Here is an 18024-nt window from a genome sequence, read left to right as displayed (position 1 = left end):
TAGAGGATACTCTCCAGTTATTTAAGTTATGTGTCATTGTCTTCACTGGAACTATGTGAATTTGAAGTGCATATCTGCTCCTTTATTTTAGGTAGAACAAATTACAGCTTGCTATTGAAGCTTACCGAGTAATGTAGACCAACCACTTATCTTATTGTTTTTCTTCTCTCTTTCCAGGATTACCTTGGACATTTCCGGCATGGATAGGGAAGGGTGAAAACTGGCCCTATGACTATCCAGATGTCACTGCTTATTATATTGTTTCTTGGATATTAGGAGCTAAACAGTATCATGATTTGGACATTGACTATATTGGGGTCAGTAAAGCAAATTCTCCTGTACATTTTATCTATCTTCATTCCTAAGATCTTGGTGTCTCTGTTGATTACTGGGGGAGGGGAATGGGAAGATAAATTTTGTGATTGCAGTTTTGGCTTTTTCTGTTGCAAGGGGAAAGGCAGAAGATATGTTAGTCTACAGTCTTCCTGCAATAATGTCCATTAAAGCAGAACCAGTGTAAAATGGCTAGTCTCCTGCCTTCTCAGTTCTAGAACAAAGTTACCAGAGAATATGAGAATTCTGAAATCCGTTTGAGTCTTGGGCTTGTAATTTTCTGCATTGCTTGTTCTGCTTGGGTTTCAGCAGTTAACTAATTCTTTCTGTTAGCTGGTAAGACAGAGTTTGTGAAAGTCAGCTGATGTGACTTCTTGGCATAAAATATGGTCACTGTTTTGCAGAAGGGCAATCCTCTAAAATTTCTTCCATTTTTACCTGCATTATTTATAGTAGATAAAGGTGTGTATGTTACAGTACATTATAACTACTGTATTGTGTTACAGTGCAATATATGGAAGTAGTGAATTAATGTCTGAGAAAAATGTCATGATTTGGAGATGAGAAAGAGAAGCAGACAATGTGGAAAAACACTTTTCAAGTTCATTATTTGACTGAGATTCAACTTTTTTTTTTCTGATTAAGAAAATGTGTTGCTAAGATTCCTCTAAAATCAGTCCTATACTTACTGACACACTTATTTTTGACTTTTAAGTGTTTTGATATGAGACAGTTGTTTAACTGCAGAAAAGCTGAAAATCACTTTGGTAGTCCAGAGCAAAGCTTCTGAAACTATGGTTCCCATGCCTCAAAGGAAGTCTCACCTTTCTGCTGTAATGTGGGAAGGTATATCTGATGTATAGCTACTCTAGAATGCATCCCCCTTGCTGTTGCCGATTTATTTCAGCTGTGTCAGTCTTGCATTTTGGGTAACACAGTGATGCTTCAGCAATTCCACTGTGGGGACAGGGAGAACAACTGCTCTTAAATTTTCTCCTTGCTATGCTCTTAGAGCAGGAGGCAAGTTCTGCACTTCACATGTTTGAGTAATGTCTGGCTTCTGTGTTGTTACTTCACAGTGATTTGCCTTCTGAATTCTGTACTTCTAAGAAAAGGGAATTACTGCGTCTACAGGCACTGTGGTGACATTGCATATTGTCTGATTTCTTTGTGGGTATAATCTGAAATACAGGAAAGCAGTGAGGTCTGAAGGTGCAGAAACTGTCAAAAACATTTTAATGCTGTTCTGATTCTACACTGATAGCCTTTACTGCTCTTTGGGTTTATAGCGTATGTTATATATAATTATTTGCTTTATGATGAAATGAGCCTTTCAGTAACTTTTTGTTTGGCTCATTTCTGAAGTCACATATTAGCACTTAGATCTAGAAATGTCAAAATCAAATGGACATATCCCACCTGCAAGAAACTCTGCTTGTACATGGTTGGGTAATCTACATCTACGGGGGATACTTTTACCTTTAATGGGGAATGTGAGTCACAGTGTTCATGTTGTCGTTAGAAAAAAAAAGTAAGAAGGTTTTGGACTAGGCATTTTATTGGCCAGGGTATTTGGTAGAAAGGAAGACCAGCAGTCCTGCTTTTAAATTTTGAGCTATGTTTAGCTTAAACACTCTTTCCATAAAAGATGGAAAATCCAGAGCAACAGAAATTAGATCGTTTTGTGTCTGTTTACTTAAACTGTGCTGAATCTCTCTTGTGCTCAAGTATGGATCTAATCCTGTGTAAATTAGAAAGAGAACTGTCAGTGTCATTGAATAACCCCTGAAAACTGTAGGCAGTTGTTCGATCTGTAGCTTATTCTAGCTCTCCTATGTCAGTGTATGTCAAAAGGGCTCATTCATTAGGACCACAGCTTGAAGCCACAATGTGTTTCTCAATGATTTCTAACTAACTGTAGACCCATTGGTAATAATGTCATGTGTAACGCTGCTACCATTGTAGAGCTCAAGCAGCTCTAGAGGTCTTTTCAGCAAGAAGGCAGTAAGTAGACCTTAGAGACAGATAAACAAGCTGCTATTTTGAACTTTCATACAGAATTCTCCTCTGAAGAGCTGATAACAAAACCAACAGAGCACTTTCCTCTAGCAAACTGAAACCATGGAGTTCATTAATGGATTGTATGATCTTGCATATACATAAATAAAATCTTTCGTTATGTATTGACATATCCTGATTTTTCTAAATGGCTTTTTACTTTTCCTTTATAGATATGGAATGAAAGGGCATTTAGTAGCAAATATATTAAGGTATGTATTTTTTCTTATTTCTCTGAAGTGAAATGTTTGTCTTTGTTATCACATGTAAACAATTAGCTTTTCTGAATTTACCTAGAAAAGGGACTTTAATCCTGAAACTTCTTTGCTTACTGAACTCTGTTTCTTGTAGTTGCAGGCATGGAATGCTGACAGGATCAGATCTCCAGATTATTTTTTTTTTGTGTGTCTGTCTGTTACTTCGAAATTTAAGTGTGTCAGTGTATGCTAATGTTTAGGACCTCTACAAACTAATGGAAGCTCCAGTTGATGCTACTGAAATCATACAAATTCAGCTTTAAATTCATCATCAAATACACAGTATTTCACATAACCAATCTTGAGATATCTCTAACATCTCTCACTGCTGCCAGCCCCTGCTGCTCCCTTGCCCTTCTTTGAAAACTCACTTCTGTTTATTATGTTATCTTTAAGTGGAATCTGAAGTACAAGCTTCTGGTTTGTTCATTTCTTGTTGCTGTTTTGAGGCTAAGAAGCAGTAGCATTACCTCTTCTTAAAAGCACATGAGTTAAATTGAGTGTATAGAAAAACTGCTGATTTTTTTTTTTCCAAACTCAGCAGGGATTTGATCACATCTGCTTAAAATTAGTCAATTAGTGGCTATTACAAAAGTTTCAATTCTGACAGTTTGTGTAAACTGGATGAGGTTAGTCACATCATCTGTCCTTGGCAACTTCTGTAGTTATTTTGTTCAGTGATTAGATTTAGGAGAATGATACAGGAAATTGCTTACAACAATAAAAATTGACATTGCACTAAGAGGAAAAAGGTAACTTTTAAGTATCTTTCATGAGGCTGGCATATATAAAATTCTGCCTACTCCTGAAAACTGAGAATGATCTCCTATAAAACATTTCTTTTTTAAAATTGTATCTCCTAGAATGTAGAATTAGATGAATACCCTTATAGCTGTTTCCTATGATTTGTGCAGTGCTTTGACTGAGGGAGGGCAGGAAGCATTGTCAGAAAGCTTGTTGCTGGTTGTATACCTTGTACAAAGAGGAATACCTTATATCCAGCTTTATGGGTTTCTGTTAACAAATATGTTAATCAACCATGTATTTTAAACTGATTTACCAGGTCTACTGCCACCACAGTAACTTAGTTTCCAAGTCTCAACACATCTTAGACCAAATTCTGTTATGTATACTCACAACTAATTTCATTGAAGGTGTTTTCTAGACTCTCACTTTTGTAGGCTGCTAGGCCATTAGTTCTTTTTTGGACACAGAGGTTTGGCACTAGAGTTTTTGGGTGACTTACAAAATCCTTTCCAGAGAAAACACAAATGCACTGAAGTGTGACACAGCAGTGTATCTTGGCATCTATGTCAAGGTGTCATTTCTTTGGGCATGTGTTGCACTAAAGTATAAAGGAGTTTGGCAGAAAATAAACCAGCTTATCCTCAGATATCAGAGGGGCTGGGGGAAGCTAGGCTTAGATTCTGAGTGATGCCCAATTCAACACTGTGTGGTTGCATTCAATATACATTGAACTACCACGATTACAGATGCACAAATAGCGCAATATACTTTCAATCTAGTTGTGTTCAATGAACTATCACGGCCAGACTTAAGAAGTTTGGTTGCGTTTCACAAACTATCACGGCTAGATTTTAATGAACAGTACAGTTTATTAAAGCAGGAGAGCAAGTTCTTTTGGATTGCCGGTGATAAATACATTGTCTGCAAAGCATGTGCAAATACCATGAATATGAATAGTACAGTTGACTACAAGTGTGCTAAATTATGGAAAAACTCTACAGAGATTTCTCAGTTTCCTGGGGAAGCACTCGGTATAACCACGGGTTTGAATGTTACCCAGTAGGTGTCCATATGGGAGGAAGGAGAGGTTCAGCCTGGCGACTGATCCCAGAAGTCAGCGATGTCCTCCCCACTTGTCTATGATGGTGTCTTCCCTAGCATTCCTCCTCTCTTCAGCCCTTTCATACTATTTTCTTATTTTTAGGTGGAGGTTGAGTGACTCTAGTCATACATACCTTTATTTTGGTTGGTATCAATAAGTCACCTCCAGCAATTATTCCACAGCATGTTAAGTAACAAAACTGTGATGGAGATGCTTCAGATTTTGCTAGTGAAGCTCTTAAATCCCTGTGTAAACTTGTTCAGTGGCTGTGCTTAGAGTCCTCTTAAAATATCCCACCCCAGTGTGTGCTCAGCACAAACCACAGCCTAACTGTTTTTAAAGCTGGGAAATAAGTTCATAGGGTGTTCTCTTTATTACACGCCCCCCCCCTTCAGGAACTAGAAGTTTTCTGTTCTATTTGGCCTCAGGCAGTGTGGGTTCCAGGCTTTTCTTTTTCAAAAATAAAAGTGGTTCACTAATCTGGTACAGGCTGATGGAGAAATCGCTAAGGATACTAGTAGTCTCCTAAAGGATAATCCTAATCATAGGTAAGTTATGCTGGTAGGGGAGGAGGGGAAATAGTTTGTATGTGTGGGCTTCAAGTAGAAATCTCTAGTTGTTCAGTGTGTATGTTGTAGAAACAAAATCAAACAGAACTGAAAACACTTGTTTGCAGGCTGGAATAAAACAGTGCAAAGAAGGTGGAAGATAAATAGTGAGGTTTTTTGTTTGGTTTGTTTTGGTGATTTTTTTTTTTTTTTTTTGAGCTGCAAGTTTTATCTCTTCACTGACTAGATGTTATGTTGCTTGGAATACCTATGAGACTGAACCCTTTGTAGAAAGATTCATCAGAGAGAGAAGGCCGATCTTAATATAAATAAAATACTCATTTTATTTCCCTATATCACTGATTGGCTCTTTTTTTAAAACTGGTTTTCTGGCTTTTTGTATGTCTTGTAAGAAATAGAAACATTCTATTTTGCTCAGTCCTATGTCATGTCACCTGGAGGCTTTCTCATCTGTTTGTCTTGGCTTTCTAATGTGGGGAGAATGAATGTGGAGAAGAGTCAAGTGTAGGTGCGGCATTCTACTTGTTAGCTTTTTAAATGCTGTTGAATTGGGACTAAGCTTTTGGCTTCTAAAACTAAATGTTTTGTTTAAAATTTGATCTTAAAATCACCCAAGTATTTGCTGAAAAGTTGTCAGCCTTCCCTCCACTGTACATTAATTGATACAAGGCTTTTTATTTAACACCTGTTTTACCATTCATTCTCTTGCCATGTGCCACTGCATAGTGTATCTATTCTCTAATCAGCACAATAGTTCTATTTGCAGTCCGCCATTTTGAAAAAGGTCTATTTACTGAAGTGTGCTGATGCACACCAAACATTTTCTGTAATGTCTGACAAATAAATGACATAGATAGGCTCTTAGTTATCTTGCTAAATTTTTACTTGTAAGAAGTTATTTTAGTTAGTTCATCCACGAAGACGCTAGTTATGTTTCTTATTAAGCAGAAAAAAATGAAAAAAGAAATTATGATTCTATTGCTTATAAATTCTTATTCAAGAAGATCCTATTCTTCCAATTATATTTTTAAATATGGTCATCTTAAACTGACCCTAAACTTTAAGGAGTATCTGTATATAAAATTTAATACTGGCCGTGGGGAAACCATTCTGCATATGTTGTTATGGAGTGCATTTTGAGTGTCTACAGTTCTGTCTTCTTGGTACTTACCTTTCAACATGGAAGTTCTGCAACCTTTCTAGTCATTTTGTTCTTCTGAACTATCTCTATGGTTAGGCAGTTTTTCCGAATATCTTAACTAGCTAGAAAGCTTTAAATTGCAAGGACCTTACTGTAAGTATTTTTACCATTATGAATTTTTCTTGTGGTAAACTTTATGCTTCAAAGGCTTCAAGCGGTTGAACAGAGTTTCATTGCTACTTTTCTTCTTAGTAAGTTTTATGTCTTTTAGATCTAGGCTTTCATTGTCACCAACACTTGGACTTCGCTTTGTGTCCTAATTTGACTACACATCAAAATAGAAATGCTTACTGTTCTCCTTCACATTGCTGGAGGGCTATTACAATAAATTATTTAAGGATTCATGCTTACTGATCTTCAAATGGGTGGAAGAAACTTTCTTATGTATATATGCATGCATGCATACATACAACACATAGTACATCATTCCTTTATATCCAAGATTGAAAAAAGGATTTTAGACTGTGGACTGATGTCCTTTTTCAGATGCAACTGTATGTGGAAGCTGCTGAAAAAAGCTTTTTTTTTTTTTTTTTTTTTTTTTTTTTTTTTTTTTTTAATATGAATGTTCAGATAAAACATGCTTGTATAATATCAGCCCTTGGTTCATTCTTAGCTGTTAGAGCTGGGTATATTTTGCCTAGGTGTATTTTGTCTAAAAAGTTCCACAGGCAGATGTGAAAGGTTTATCATCTTTGACAGTGAAATAGTAATGAGAAGCTGGAAAGACAGAACAGGAATTCTCGTCTGCTGGATGTTTGAATTCAAAGTTGACTGCCCTCAGCTTTTTTGTAAATATGCAATTCCAGTTTTATGCATTATGTTCTTGAAAATTAGCGAGACATTATGAGAGCCAACTAGTGGGTAAACTTAAATATCAGACACAACATCAAGGATCTTTTATTTGTTCAGTAAAATAGCCTGTGAAAAGAACGCTTAGGTGCTCTTCACTTGAAAAAGACATATGTTTGGCAAAGATTTCAGTTCCTATAGAGACCTGCATGGTTACAAGGTCTTTTCCATTTTAAAACTTCAATTCCTGTTTTCTCAATATACTTTTTTGGGGATCAGGTTAACTTTCACTTTTGATCACTTGTGGAGGTATGTCCACTTCCACATTCCAGCCAGTCATCATTTTCAGATCAACTTAACATGACTGACTTTACATATGAGTAATGGATTTATCATAATGAATTACATGCATGCAGTGGATGGAATCACTAAGTTGAGAGTGTCCGAGTAGAGTACCTGTATGCGCATGGGGTGTCAAAAGTAATCCAAGTGATGAGAAGCCGAATTTTGTGTAATGGCTATCTGAATGTCATGGATAACCCTTCAGTGTTAAAAATACTTATCATTAACTTTGTCTCAGTTGTCATTATGGCTCTCCTTTGAGAAGTGAGAATTTTCTTATCCATCTTGGTCTGAAGACAAAAGCTTCCACCAACTCCTGCAGTTCTTAAATTATTTTCAGTCTTAAATCTTCATGTTGTCTGGTTGATGAAGGCTGTCCTTTAAGTGGTGTTATCTGTTACTAAGGTACTTCGACAATCTTTGGACAGACTGGGTCTAAGGAACATTGGCATCATCGCTGCGGATGGAGATTGGAACATTTCAAAGGAGATGATAGTTGATCCCTATCTTAATGATGCTGTTGAGGTAGTTGGGTAAGTGTGGGAGAAGGGAGGAGTTTTACACATTGCTTATTGTTTCATTTCTGTAAGTAAGTCTTCATTTTGAGAAGTCATATATTCTTATTTCATACTTCCTAGCAATTCCCATTTTTTTCATCATCACGTACAGTGATAACTGATTACTCTTTCCTGTCTTCCTATCTTCTTTCAGTTTAGTACATGTGTAAGGTAGCCTTATTGCTCTTCCATCATTTCTTTCAAATGTTGTTAGGAGCTCTGTTTTAGGCTTCTTATCCTAGCATTAGCAAATGACAGGAGACTTATAGCTAATCTGCATGTGCATCTTCAGTCAGAAAAACCTTAGGACTGAATTCTTGGTCTGCAGTCAGTTCTAACTTCAGGTGAACTTGAACTTTCACACTGGAGCTTACAACCCTGGGACTTCCCATGATTGCAGCATTCCCTGTTACATATGCTTTGCTTGATATTTTTCTGGTCATGTTCTAAAGCTAGGAGTTTCTATTTGTTCCTTATATCTGATAACAGATAGTGTTAGAAGCACATACACAGATAGTAAAGTAGGAGTTAAAACAAGCATCCAAAGTTTGTTTTTAAACTAATACAACCTATCTCAATTTTAGCAGCTAGGAATGCCCACTGTTGTAGTTCTGGCAAGTGGCAACTTGATTGTTTGCCTGCACTCTTGCTCCATAATACGCTTTCTTACTACCTTGCTTCTATCAACTGACTTGGTAATTATTCTGCTGCCCTTACTTTCTTTATAATCTCAGATTTCTCAAAACTATAAATAGTTTTAAAAATTATAGCACATTCCCAGTGGAAATGACCTATATGTGTATAAATTGTTCACTTGTGTTACATCTGTTAACTTGCTTACCTCTGTTGTTAACCTTACTCTGATAAGAACGTGCTTGTGGTCACTAGTGTACCATTTATCCTCATCTATATGTGATATGCTTATAATTGTTTAAACTAATGCATGGTTCAAAGGTTATAGCAAGTCAGTTAAGAAAGCAGATTTTTTTATAAAATCCCTGCTTATGTGTTGAACTTGTAACACTGATCACCTGGAAGTGGCTGCCTGAGAAATACCAATTATAATGCCAGCATTGAGTAACTCATTTGGTATAAAAACATATAACTTTCTTAAGTTAGGCAAGATTTGCACCTCAGCAAGTTATAGCACATTAGGAAATGTTGTAGTTATGATTTCCATGCCAATGAAACTTGCAGAATGTATGAACTGAGTGTGTATGGTTCATATTTCTTAAAGAGCTTGACAGAATCAAGGCTAGGAGTGCCTGTTTTTGTTTGTAGCCTTTAGGACCACGGACATGTTTTAGTTGTTTTTTTTAAGATGAAAGTTCTTTTTGTCAGACTTTTTCCTTGAATGTCATACAGATTTTTCTCCAACTCCCCCAGCCCTGCTGATCACAAAAAATGAAGAGTTAGGAGACTATAACTCGTGCAGTAGTGTTGTTACCTATTAAAATTAAGGTTAGTACAAAATGAGAACACCATGGTTTTTCAGCCCGTGCTGACTTTAAGGCACCAACTACCAAACAGAGTTCTTGCTGACCTAGAGAACAATAACAGTATTTAGGTGTCTGTCATTCAAATGCTCAGGTTCAGAAAGTTGCTGAAAGTACACTGTATCTGTATGTCTCGTAGATAACTGTGTATAGTTGTTTGCAAAATCTACTAGTCAATCTGTTTTCCTAAATAGTCTTGAATTGTTTTCTCAGAAATCCTTTCCTGTACATTGTTCTGTAATCTCTTTTCAAGTATAACCCTCTCTGTGACTTTTTCTTAGTTCTTCCATTTTGGAATGGAAACCTGGGATTAAATTTTTATTGTTTTATTTAGAAATCATCAGCATAATTGAAATTATAGCTTTGACATCCATCCACAAAAAGTAACTGACCTTTCCCTTTCTTTGCGTTTCCTTTCATTTTCTTTTTTCCTTTCCTTTCATTTTCGCATCAGGTGACTTTACCTTGATACCATTGCTCCCCATGAGCTTTATCCCTGCCTAAAATACCATTTGCAATCTGAAGCATATGTAAGGTAGACTTAAGCTAAAGTTTCTATGTCCTTTTTTTCCCCTCCATATTTGGTTTGCTGGCTTATGTTTTAAAAGATGGAGGACTTTATATTTTCTCATTAGAACAAAGGCTACTAAGCTGTTACCATTCAATTTCATTGGTTAAAGGAGTGGTCTTCTGAACATACTGCTTTCCATCATTTCGTACCAATGAATTGCAGCACTGGCCATTGAAAACAGGAATTTCATTAGAAGAAGAAAAGAAAAAAGCCTTTATGTGCTACTAAATCAAATTACTTACCTGGTATTCATAAAGTGCTTGAAAATGAAAAAAAAAATAAAATTGTAATATAGTTAGTTCGAGTCTTAAACAGTTACGTTATGCTTCCTTATTTTGTTTGCAAGACCATCTTTACTACTGTCTTCCTATGTTATTTTGATAGGTGCTGTTTCTGTGTTTGTATAGTATATATTCATATTACTTTTCTCCCAGGATGTATTATGACTCAGTACTACATCTTCTGTGTTAGGCATGGATTTTGTTTGCTGTATTTAATAAAGCCTACAGAACCCATAGCTCTATTTGGCAAGTCCTTTCTTAAAGGCCTACCTGCCAATACACAATTAGACTTGAATATATTCCACAGTCTTTTTTTTTCTGATGTTTATCTAGAAGTAGACAAATTGAAAATGTTTTTCCATAGTTCTCAATTATTTAAGTTATCTTTGACTTGTAAGTCATTATTAGTGGGCAGTAATTGTATGTTGGGTGGTGGAAAAAAATCTGCCTTTGTCAGTATTTACCAGACAGAACAAATCATGTTTTATTTCTAGTTGATGCAGCATGCATCTTTTCTATTACAATGATCAAATAGCAGAAATAATTGCTGCCATTTCAATTTATCTTTTTTTTCCTGTCTCCTAGTGTCTGTCATTTAAAAACAATAAACATGGTAAGTTTTAATGGACAAAGAACATGGGTGATGTATTTAAGAGCTATTTGTCAATTACTATGGCTTTTATGTAACTGGTTCTTGTTCTGTTGATTTTCATAGTTAATATAATTGCAGCTTGAGAGGAATCATCAGTCTTATGATCCAGGAGCGCTTTCTCAGTGCAATAGGAAGAACAAGTTCAGTTCACTGTTGTTTGCTCTCTCTAAGGTAGAAAACATTAGCTGTAAGAGAGAAGGATGAATTGACTTGTCTAAGACTATGCTAAGATGGTAGAAGAATAAAGATTAATAAAGATTAATTATAGAAAATACTGTCTTATGGACTTATGATTTTGGACCATGCTGCTTTTGCCATTGTTTTAGACAGGATTTTTGTATTACATGGTTCAAAGCACAAGCTAGAAACTTAATTTTGGAGTTATGTAAGTGATCTTAAGTTGTAATGTTTGTCTCAATTTAAACCAATAGATTTTACTGGTAGGACAGCCTTGTCTCTTTTTTTTTTTTTTTTTTTTCCTCTCCTTTTTCTTATTTCTGGGGATTAGGTAAAATTATTTCTGTAATTAGTCAGAATTATTGACTAACCTGGTTTGCACAGGACCTCTGGAGGCCATCTGGTTGAACCCCCCCATCAAGCCGGTGCAAGTAGATCATGGTGCTGAGGCTTGTTCAGCTTTGATATCTTCATAACCCCATTGGGCAATATATTCCACGTGACCATACTCACGCTCTTATTCTTCTCCCCCCCCCCCCCCCCCTCCAGTTCTTACACCTAACTGAATTTTTCATCAGTCCACAGCCTGTACTGTTGCAAAGGGTTATTCTGTCCTGGGTACAGGACTTTGTGTTTGCATCTGTTGAACTTGACGAGGTTCCTGTCAGCCTGTTTTTTCCAGTCTGTTAGTTCCTTCTAAATAACAGCCCTCCTTTTCAACATACAACTGTTGTTGTGGATTAACCCTGATAGGCAGCTCAGCCCCACACAGCCATTCATTCACTCCCTGTCAATGGGATGGGAGGGGAGAATCAGAAGGGTGAAAGTGAGGAAAAAGTGTGGGTTGAGATAAAGATAGCTTAATAGGGAAAGCAAAAGCTGTGTGTGCAAGCAAAGCAAAATGTGAACTTCCTGAGTTTTATTGAAGACATCAAACAGTATTGTCCCTAATATCAGCATATGGGGACATGGCTAGCCAACTGCACCTTGGTTGTACTTCTCTATCCACCTTGGTGGGAGACTTTGCTAAAGTCAAGGTATATGATATCCACTGATTTCACCTTGCCCACACAGATAGTCATCTTGTAGAAAGAAACCATGTTTATCAGGCATGATTTGCCCTTAGTAAATCCATGCTGCCATTCCCAGTCATCCTCCTATCCTTCTTATGCTTGGAAATGGCTTCCAGGAAGACTTGCTCTGTAACCTTCCTGGGGACTGAGGCTAGATTGATTGGCTTGTAGTTTCTCATTTCCTCCTTTTTGAAGACAGGCATTAAAACTTTTTCTCTAGTCATCGGGGACCTCTCATAATCACTAAATACTTTAGCCTTTGTGCGTGTGTTAAGTCTGCAAACCAAATACTGCCTTATTCTAATGCAAGACGTAATGGGGAAAATACGATGCAGAAGTAATACTACACTGTAGTACTACATTGTCTTCAGGCAAAGTTCTTAAGACTTTGGGGCAGGAAATCTTGAGGTTTCAGGCGACTGTCAGACTGCACATAAGCTAGTTCAGATTCTGATCGGTGGGACAAAAAAGTCTTGCAGCACTGTTTGCTGCAGATAGTGTTCTGTTAGAGGAGATTATATATGGTAGAAATATACAGAGTGATTTGAAGGTATGTAAGCATTTGATGTTATTTGAATTTACAAGTACTCTTTAGGCGACCTTTGGACTTCAAGAAACTACATTGTTAGACTTGGTCTTACGTGACATTTTAGGTTTGTTTCATTGACTTTGAAGGCCTTAAAATGTCTGTAGGGACTACTGCGCAGTTGCATAATAAGGTGTGTATGTGTGTGGGGTTTCACTTGTTTCTTGTGTTGGTTGTGTTTAGGAAGAGCTGATCTCATTTGTGTTGCTTCTCTGTTAAACTGAAATAGTTGATTAGCAGGGAGAATAGGGGGGATCGCCTCCTTTTCTTAATTAAATGTTTACTGTGCTTTCACAAGGTTTGTAAGTTATAATTCAGTTGTCCTTGCCCTGTGTGTCGTCATTGTGGCCTAACCCTCAACGTTGTAACATCTAAGTGGCTGGCTGGGGAATAGAGTATCTTGCACGAAATATGATATGCTTTGTCTTTATCTGCGGTTTTGTGTGTGTAAGAAAATAAGAAACAAATGTCTTTAATTTTTCCTTTTGTCATGTACTTTGTGGTTTGGCATGGTAGAGAAAGAAGGTGTCTTTCTTTGAAGGCACTTTGTGCTTGACAATCTATTACATTTTGTTTGGTGTAACAGTTGTTGTCCAAGTTGTAAAAACAAGAACTGGAACATGATTTGGTTTTGGAATAAGTTCAAATAGTGCTGAAGAACATGCTTCCTTTCCCAATACAATTTTTTGGCAATTTGAAAAACATTTTTTTTATTTGTCCCTTCTCTCTGTTCTTTGCTTTTTTTTTTTTTTTTGTCTTGTCCCCAAAGCTGTTGAGATACACGTTGGATAAGCACGGTCTGCAGCAGGTGAGGATCATAGCCAGCGATAGACTGTGGGAGCCCATTTCCTTTGTCTTGCTGCTTGACTCTGAGCTCCACGGAGTGGTCGATGTGATTGGGTAGGGGGTTCTCTCTGTTTTTCTTTCTTGGTGCTTTGTTCATAGTTTGTCTTCATCTTGCTTATTTGTAACTAGCACAGCCAAAACTTTACCTCTCTATACTCTTACCTGCAATGAAAGGATTGATACTATAATCTTTCCTATGAACCCACATCAAATCACATGGGCTGTTGTCCTAGTGACAGCCTCAACCCTTTAATTGAATCATGAATCTCCTATCATGTGGAAGATTCCTATGGGCTGTTGTTGCACTTTTGATGAATTGGAGTTTTTTTGGACAGCCCTGTTTATTCTGAGGGTTGTTTTGGTTCCTGTATTTGGTATGCAAAAAGTGCTTTATCTTTATAGCTTTGTATACAGCCTTGTATTACTGACTTCCACCGGTCTGTTACAGAAGTGGGTATGATCCAGAAATTAATTTTAGTTACAATAATGTCTTGATTCTTAGTTCCCATTTTGTTTTGATGGGAAGGTTGTGTTTGGAAAGCATGCAACCAGCTGACTTGTTTTTCTAGTTCTGGGTTTCATCATATGATGCTAATATTTTGCAAAAGTAGTAGACTAAATCTGAGATTGGTTACTGACTTGTCTGCTGAATGGATATGTGTGTAAGACTTGCTCATTAACTTTTCTTTTTACAGTAGCTCTAAATTTTAATTAGTAGGTTCCATAAACTTGCCTGACCCAGTCACATGCTTCAAATGTGGCTGTTGCTTGCTTCAACTTGACTGTTTTTCATTCATCTTTATATATCTGACCCATAGGAAGTGTAGAAATGAAGGCTTTCCCTCCAAATGCAACAGGCAGTCAGTGGCCCCCCTTCCCCCAGTCAATGCCTCCCCCCATTCTGAACAACAAAAAGTACCCTGACAGTTTTTTTGCAAGTGGAGTCTTGGATCTTGTGCTGATCAAGAAGTGAAAGCAATTGTGAACTTACTCGGACCAGATGAAAACCCATTGTAATTACCATGATCCCAATGTAGAGAGCATGCTTTGTTTCTGTTTTTTGGCAGTATGCACCCAGAGTCAGTTCATGAAGCTTAACTGTTTTTACACTATCTCAGTAAGCTGTAGTTGCTTAACTCTTTTCAAGTGTAAGTTTTATGTCCCTACTCTGATTCAATATTAACAGGGAGATGAAATACTCTCTTGTGTAATGGATGATCAGTTGGCTGCTGGACATTTAGTAGTGCACATCTTATCATGTAGCTTTTAAAAAAAATGTTGGCTTTCTTTTTTATTTGAAACTATTAAAAGTATTTCAGATAGCCAGGATTTTACATGGATGTACATAAAATCAATTTTGGACTTGGTAACATAATTTGTGATCTGTGAGGTGTCTCATCAGGCAAGCTGGATGGGAGACTAGTTAAAGCTGCTGCTTTGTTTCATTTTGCTCTTATTTGCATCTAGGCTTCATCTGCAAGATGTTTTAATGGCTAGAAATTAGAGGGAGCCCTGAAGACACACTGTAAAACTATTGAATAGATGTTCACCCACACAAGAATGACCCAGGTCACCAAAGGTCTTTATAATGTGATATTTCCAAACACCTTTTCAGAGCTATTATTGTTGCATCAATTTTACCAGTGAAATGAAATATAATGAATTATAAACAAGTATTACTCCTACTTTGAACACATTTAAATTACACTGTAGCTCTTGAAAACAGTATTTTTCAAGGATGGGCTTACAAATTCCAGGGCTACTCAGGAGTACTTTAGATGAGCTACTTGTTTGTGACAGTTAAACCAGTTAGGTTTTTGCATGCTATACAGTTAGAAACCAAGCTATTCTGACTCTACCTGTTGAAACCCCACCCCTGCCACCACTGTTAATTGAAAGAAAATAGGAAGTGTTTAGAAAGTGTCAGTGAGTTTAGGAGTAACAGCTTGTACTTTCACCTAATATAAATTTAGTATGCCATTAGGTGACAATTCAGTCTTTCTGGTTAGAAGCATCAGTGTTCTTAACCAGATCTGTTCAAAACACACATTTGGCTGAATGTGTCACTGAAAACCAAGCCTTTTAAAGAAATTTTTTAGACCTAATTACACCCAAGTTAACAACCTAAGAAAAACAAGATGATGTTGTGACATTACTGCACGATGGAATCATGATGTGGTGCCTGTAGGAGTGGGAATTCAAACTGCCCCAAGTCCCTGACGATTTCTGTTTTCTAGAGATGTTTTTGAGAACTAGATTTTGAGCTTTTCATAGGTAGTGGTTTTCTGCAAAGCTTCATTCACTGTAGTCGTGTTATTATATAGACTGATCTTTTTAAAGATTTATTTAATTTCTACAGCCTTATACTGATGCATGAGAGAAAAATGGTGGAAAACCCTGCTATTCTATCCTGATTTTCCCTTTCCTCCCCTTTGGGCCATTGCTATATGCAAAACAAAAAATAACACAAACTTCTTTTTTTTTTTTTTTAAACTAAGTTATCCAAATGAAGTCACTGTGGGAAGTTGTGCAAAGCAGTATTTACAATCCATAAGTAGCAGAGCTTTTCTTAATTAATGTTACTTTCTTAATATATCTGATTTAGTTTAGTTACCCTACACAGTCAACTGTGAATTATTTTTCCCATTGGAGTTACTGCTTCATCATCTACTGTATAAAACACACTTAATCTCATAATAGTTAATATTTTAAAAATACTTTGTTACCACTCTAACAGCTAGAGGCCCTGATGATGAACGAACCATCTGCTGGTTCCAGTGAGATTGAAAGAAGGAGGGAACAATGACAATACTTTTTTAGTAACTGGCAGACACTGATAGTAATAGCTGTTGGTAAACTCTTCTCAGTAATAAGAGGTTTAAACCTGTGTCACTTTTCTTATAATTTTGTTCCTACTATTCCCTTCATTACCTTTTCTCTGCCAAGATCCATTCTTTTTCCCCCTCTCATGATATATATCACTTTTTCCTCTCTCTTTGCAACGGCCTTCTGTTACAGTGTTACTGACTCTGCTCTTTTGAGCAGAGAATCCAAAATCCCACTGCTTCTCCTGAAGCATCACATCTATAAGAATGATGCATAAACTCTGTTCCAGTTCATTTCAGGCGGTAAGAAGGGTAGGTGTTTAGAAGTCTGTGGTTTTTCCTGAAACATTAATCAGGATACTCAAGTCTTTCCAAATCGTAGTGGTCCTTGAGTGGACCAATTATTTCCTGAGAATGATTGGAGTGTAGTCACTCCTTTGTAGGAGTTTTCATTTCCAGTGCAGTAAAAAGATTGTTTTCACTACTGAAGGAGCAGAGCACGCTGTTCCGGACACAGGTAATCTCCTGTCCTTTGCTGCACACTTTGTGTTAGTTGTTGAGGCTGTAGAGTGGCACGAGATGTCTAAAAGAGGGCTGTAGCATGATCTAGTGTTTTCTTTAAATATAAATCACATAGAGTTCAACAAATCCAGCACACAGTGGTTGTGAAAGCCTTCACTGTAATCTGATAGCAAATGTTTATTTTGTGCATTTGGGTGGGTCTTAAAGTATACATTCTACAGTGCTATTAAAAGCTTAAAAAAAAAGGATCGGTATACTTCTTAAAAAAATAAGTTAGTTATCATATAAAACAGGAGTTACACACTCTTTAGTCATGTCCTGCTTTTTAAGGACTAATGTTTATATTAATTAAAGTAAAACAAAACTCCTTGGTTAACAGCCTTGTAAGTGAAAAGCAATGTAAATTGTGTTCATTAACAGTAATAGAAATTGCATCTAAGAGTAGAGAAAAATGATTCATTTCTCAACTGGTGGTGAAGCTGTTTTATCTGATTGCATATCAATGGGTCAAAATGAGAATATTTTAAGGGTGTGGGCTTTAAGTGGAGCAAAGCTGCCAATAAAGATACACTGAAGGAGTCTGCATCTAGAACCTGCTTGTTCTCCCTGTAACTTTAATCCTGTTTATCATCCCTATTTTTTCCAATTTATTTCAATGGCTTTAGTGTCTTTACATAGAATTATTTTTCTTCCTTCTTATGCAAATAAAGGTGACCCTCTGTTTTAGTGCAGGAAATCAGAGCTCTATAGATCTTGTTCTGTGTAATCTTACGTAAGGCTCACTATAACACCTCCTCATCCCCACCCTCCCTTTTTTTTCTTTTTGTAAAGTACAGCTTGTATTCGACAAGGATGTTGACTCTTAATATTTAAGAAACAGCTCTTCAGGATATGGAATGTAGAAATACAAATTATTCCTTCTTTGCCTTGTCTTTGCAAGCTACATACTTTATGCCGTTACAAAAACCTTTTCTTGGTATTAAGGTAATACTTGTGTTTCCAAGCCAAAGGGGAAATACACAGTAATCTGTACAGCA

General features: G+C 36.7%; 1 protein-coding gene across 3 annotated transcripts in view; it reads left to right on the top strand.

Moving 5' to 3' along the window:
• The window catches only part of GALC (galactosylceramidase), a 43232-nt gene that overhangs the window by 6067 nt on the left and 19141 nt on the right, over window positions 1-18024 (top strand). For 2 of the 3 annotated variants that reach the window (XR_007509583.1, XM_049828546.1), the window contains exons 5-7: window positions 178-317; window positions 2565-2603; window positions 13564-13694. Coding sequence is in view for 2 of the 3 variants with exons in the window: in XM_049828546.1 (XP_049684503.1) it covers window positions 178-317; window positions 2565-2603; window positions 13564-13694 (310 nt within the window). In the remaining variant the exon portion in view is untranslated. Of the gene's footprint in view, window positions 1-177; window positions 318-2564; window positions 2604-7806; window positions 7935-13563; window positions 13695-18024 lie in introns of all 3 variants that reach the window. The other variant, XM_049828547.1, reaches the window with a different exon arrangement.

This window comes from Accipiter gentilis, chromosome 25 (genome assembly GCF_929443795.1).
Source record: "Accipiter gentilis chromosome 25, bAccGen1.1, whole genome shotgun sequence".
NCBI classification, from domain to species: Eukaryota; Metazoa; Chordata; class Aves; order Accipitriformes; family Accipitridae; genus Astur; species Astur gentilis.
The sequence above is the reverse complement of the archived record's forward strand: the minus strand, read 5'-3'. Positions and strand labels throughout refer to the sequence as shown.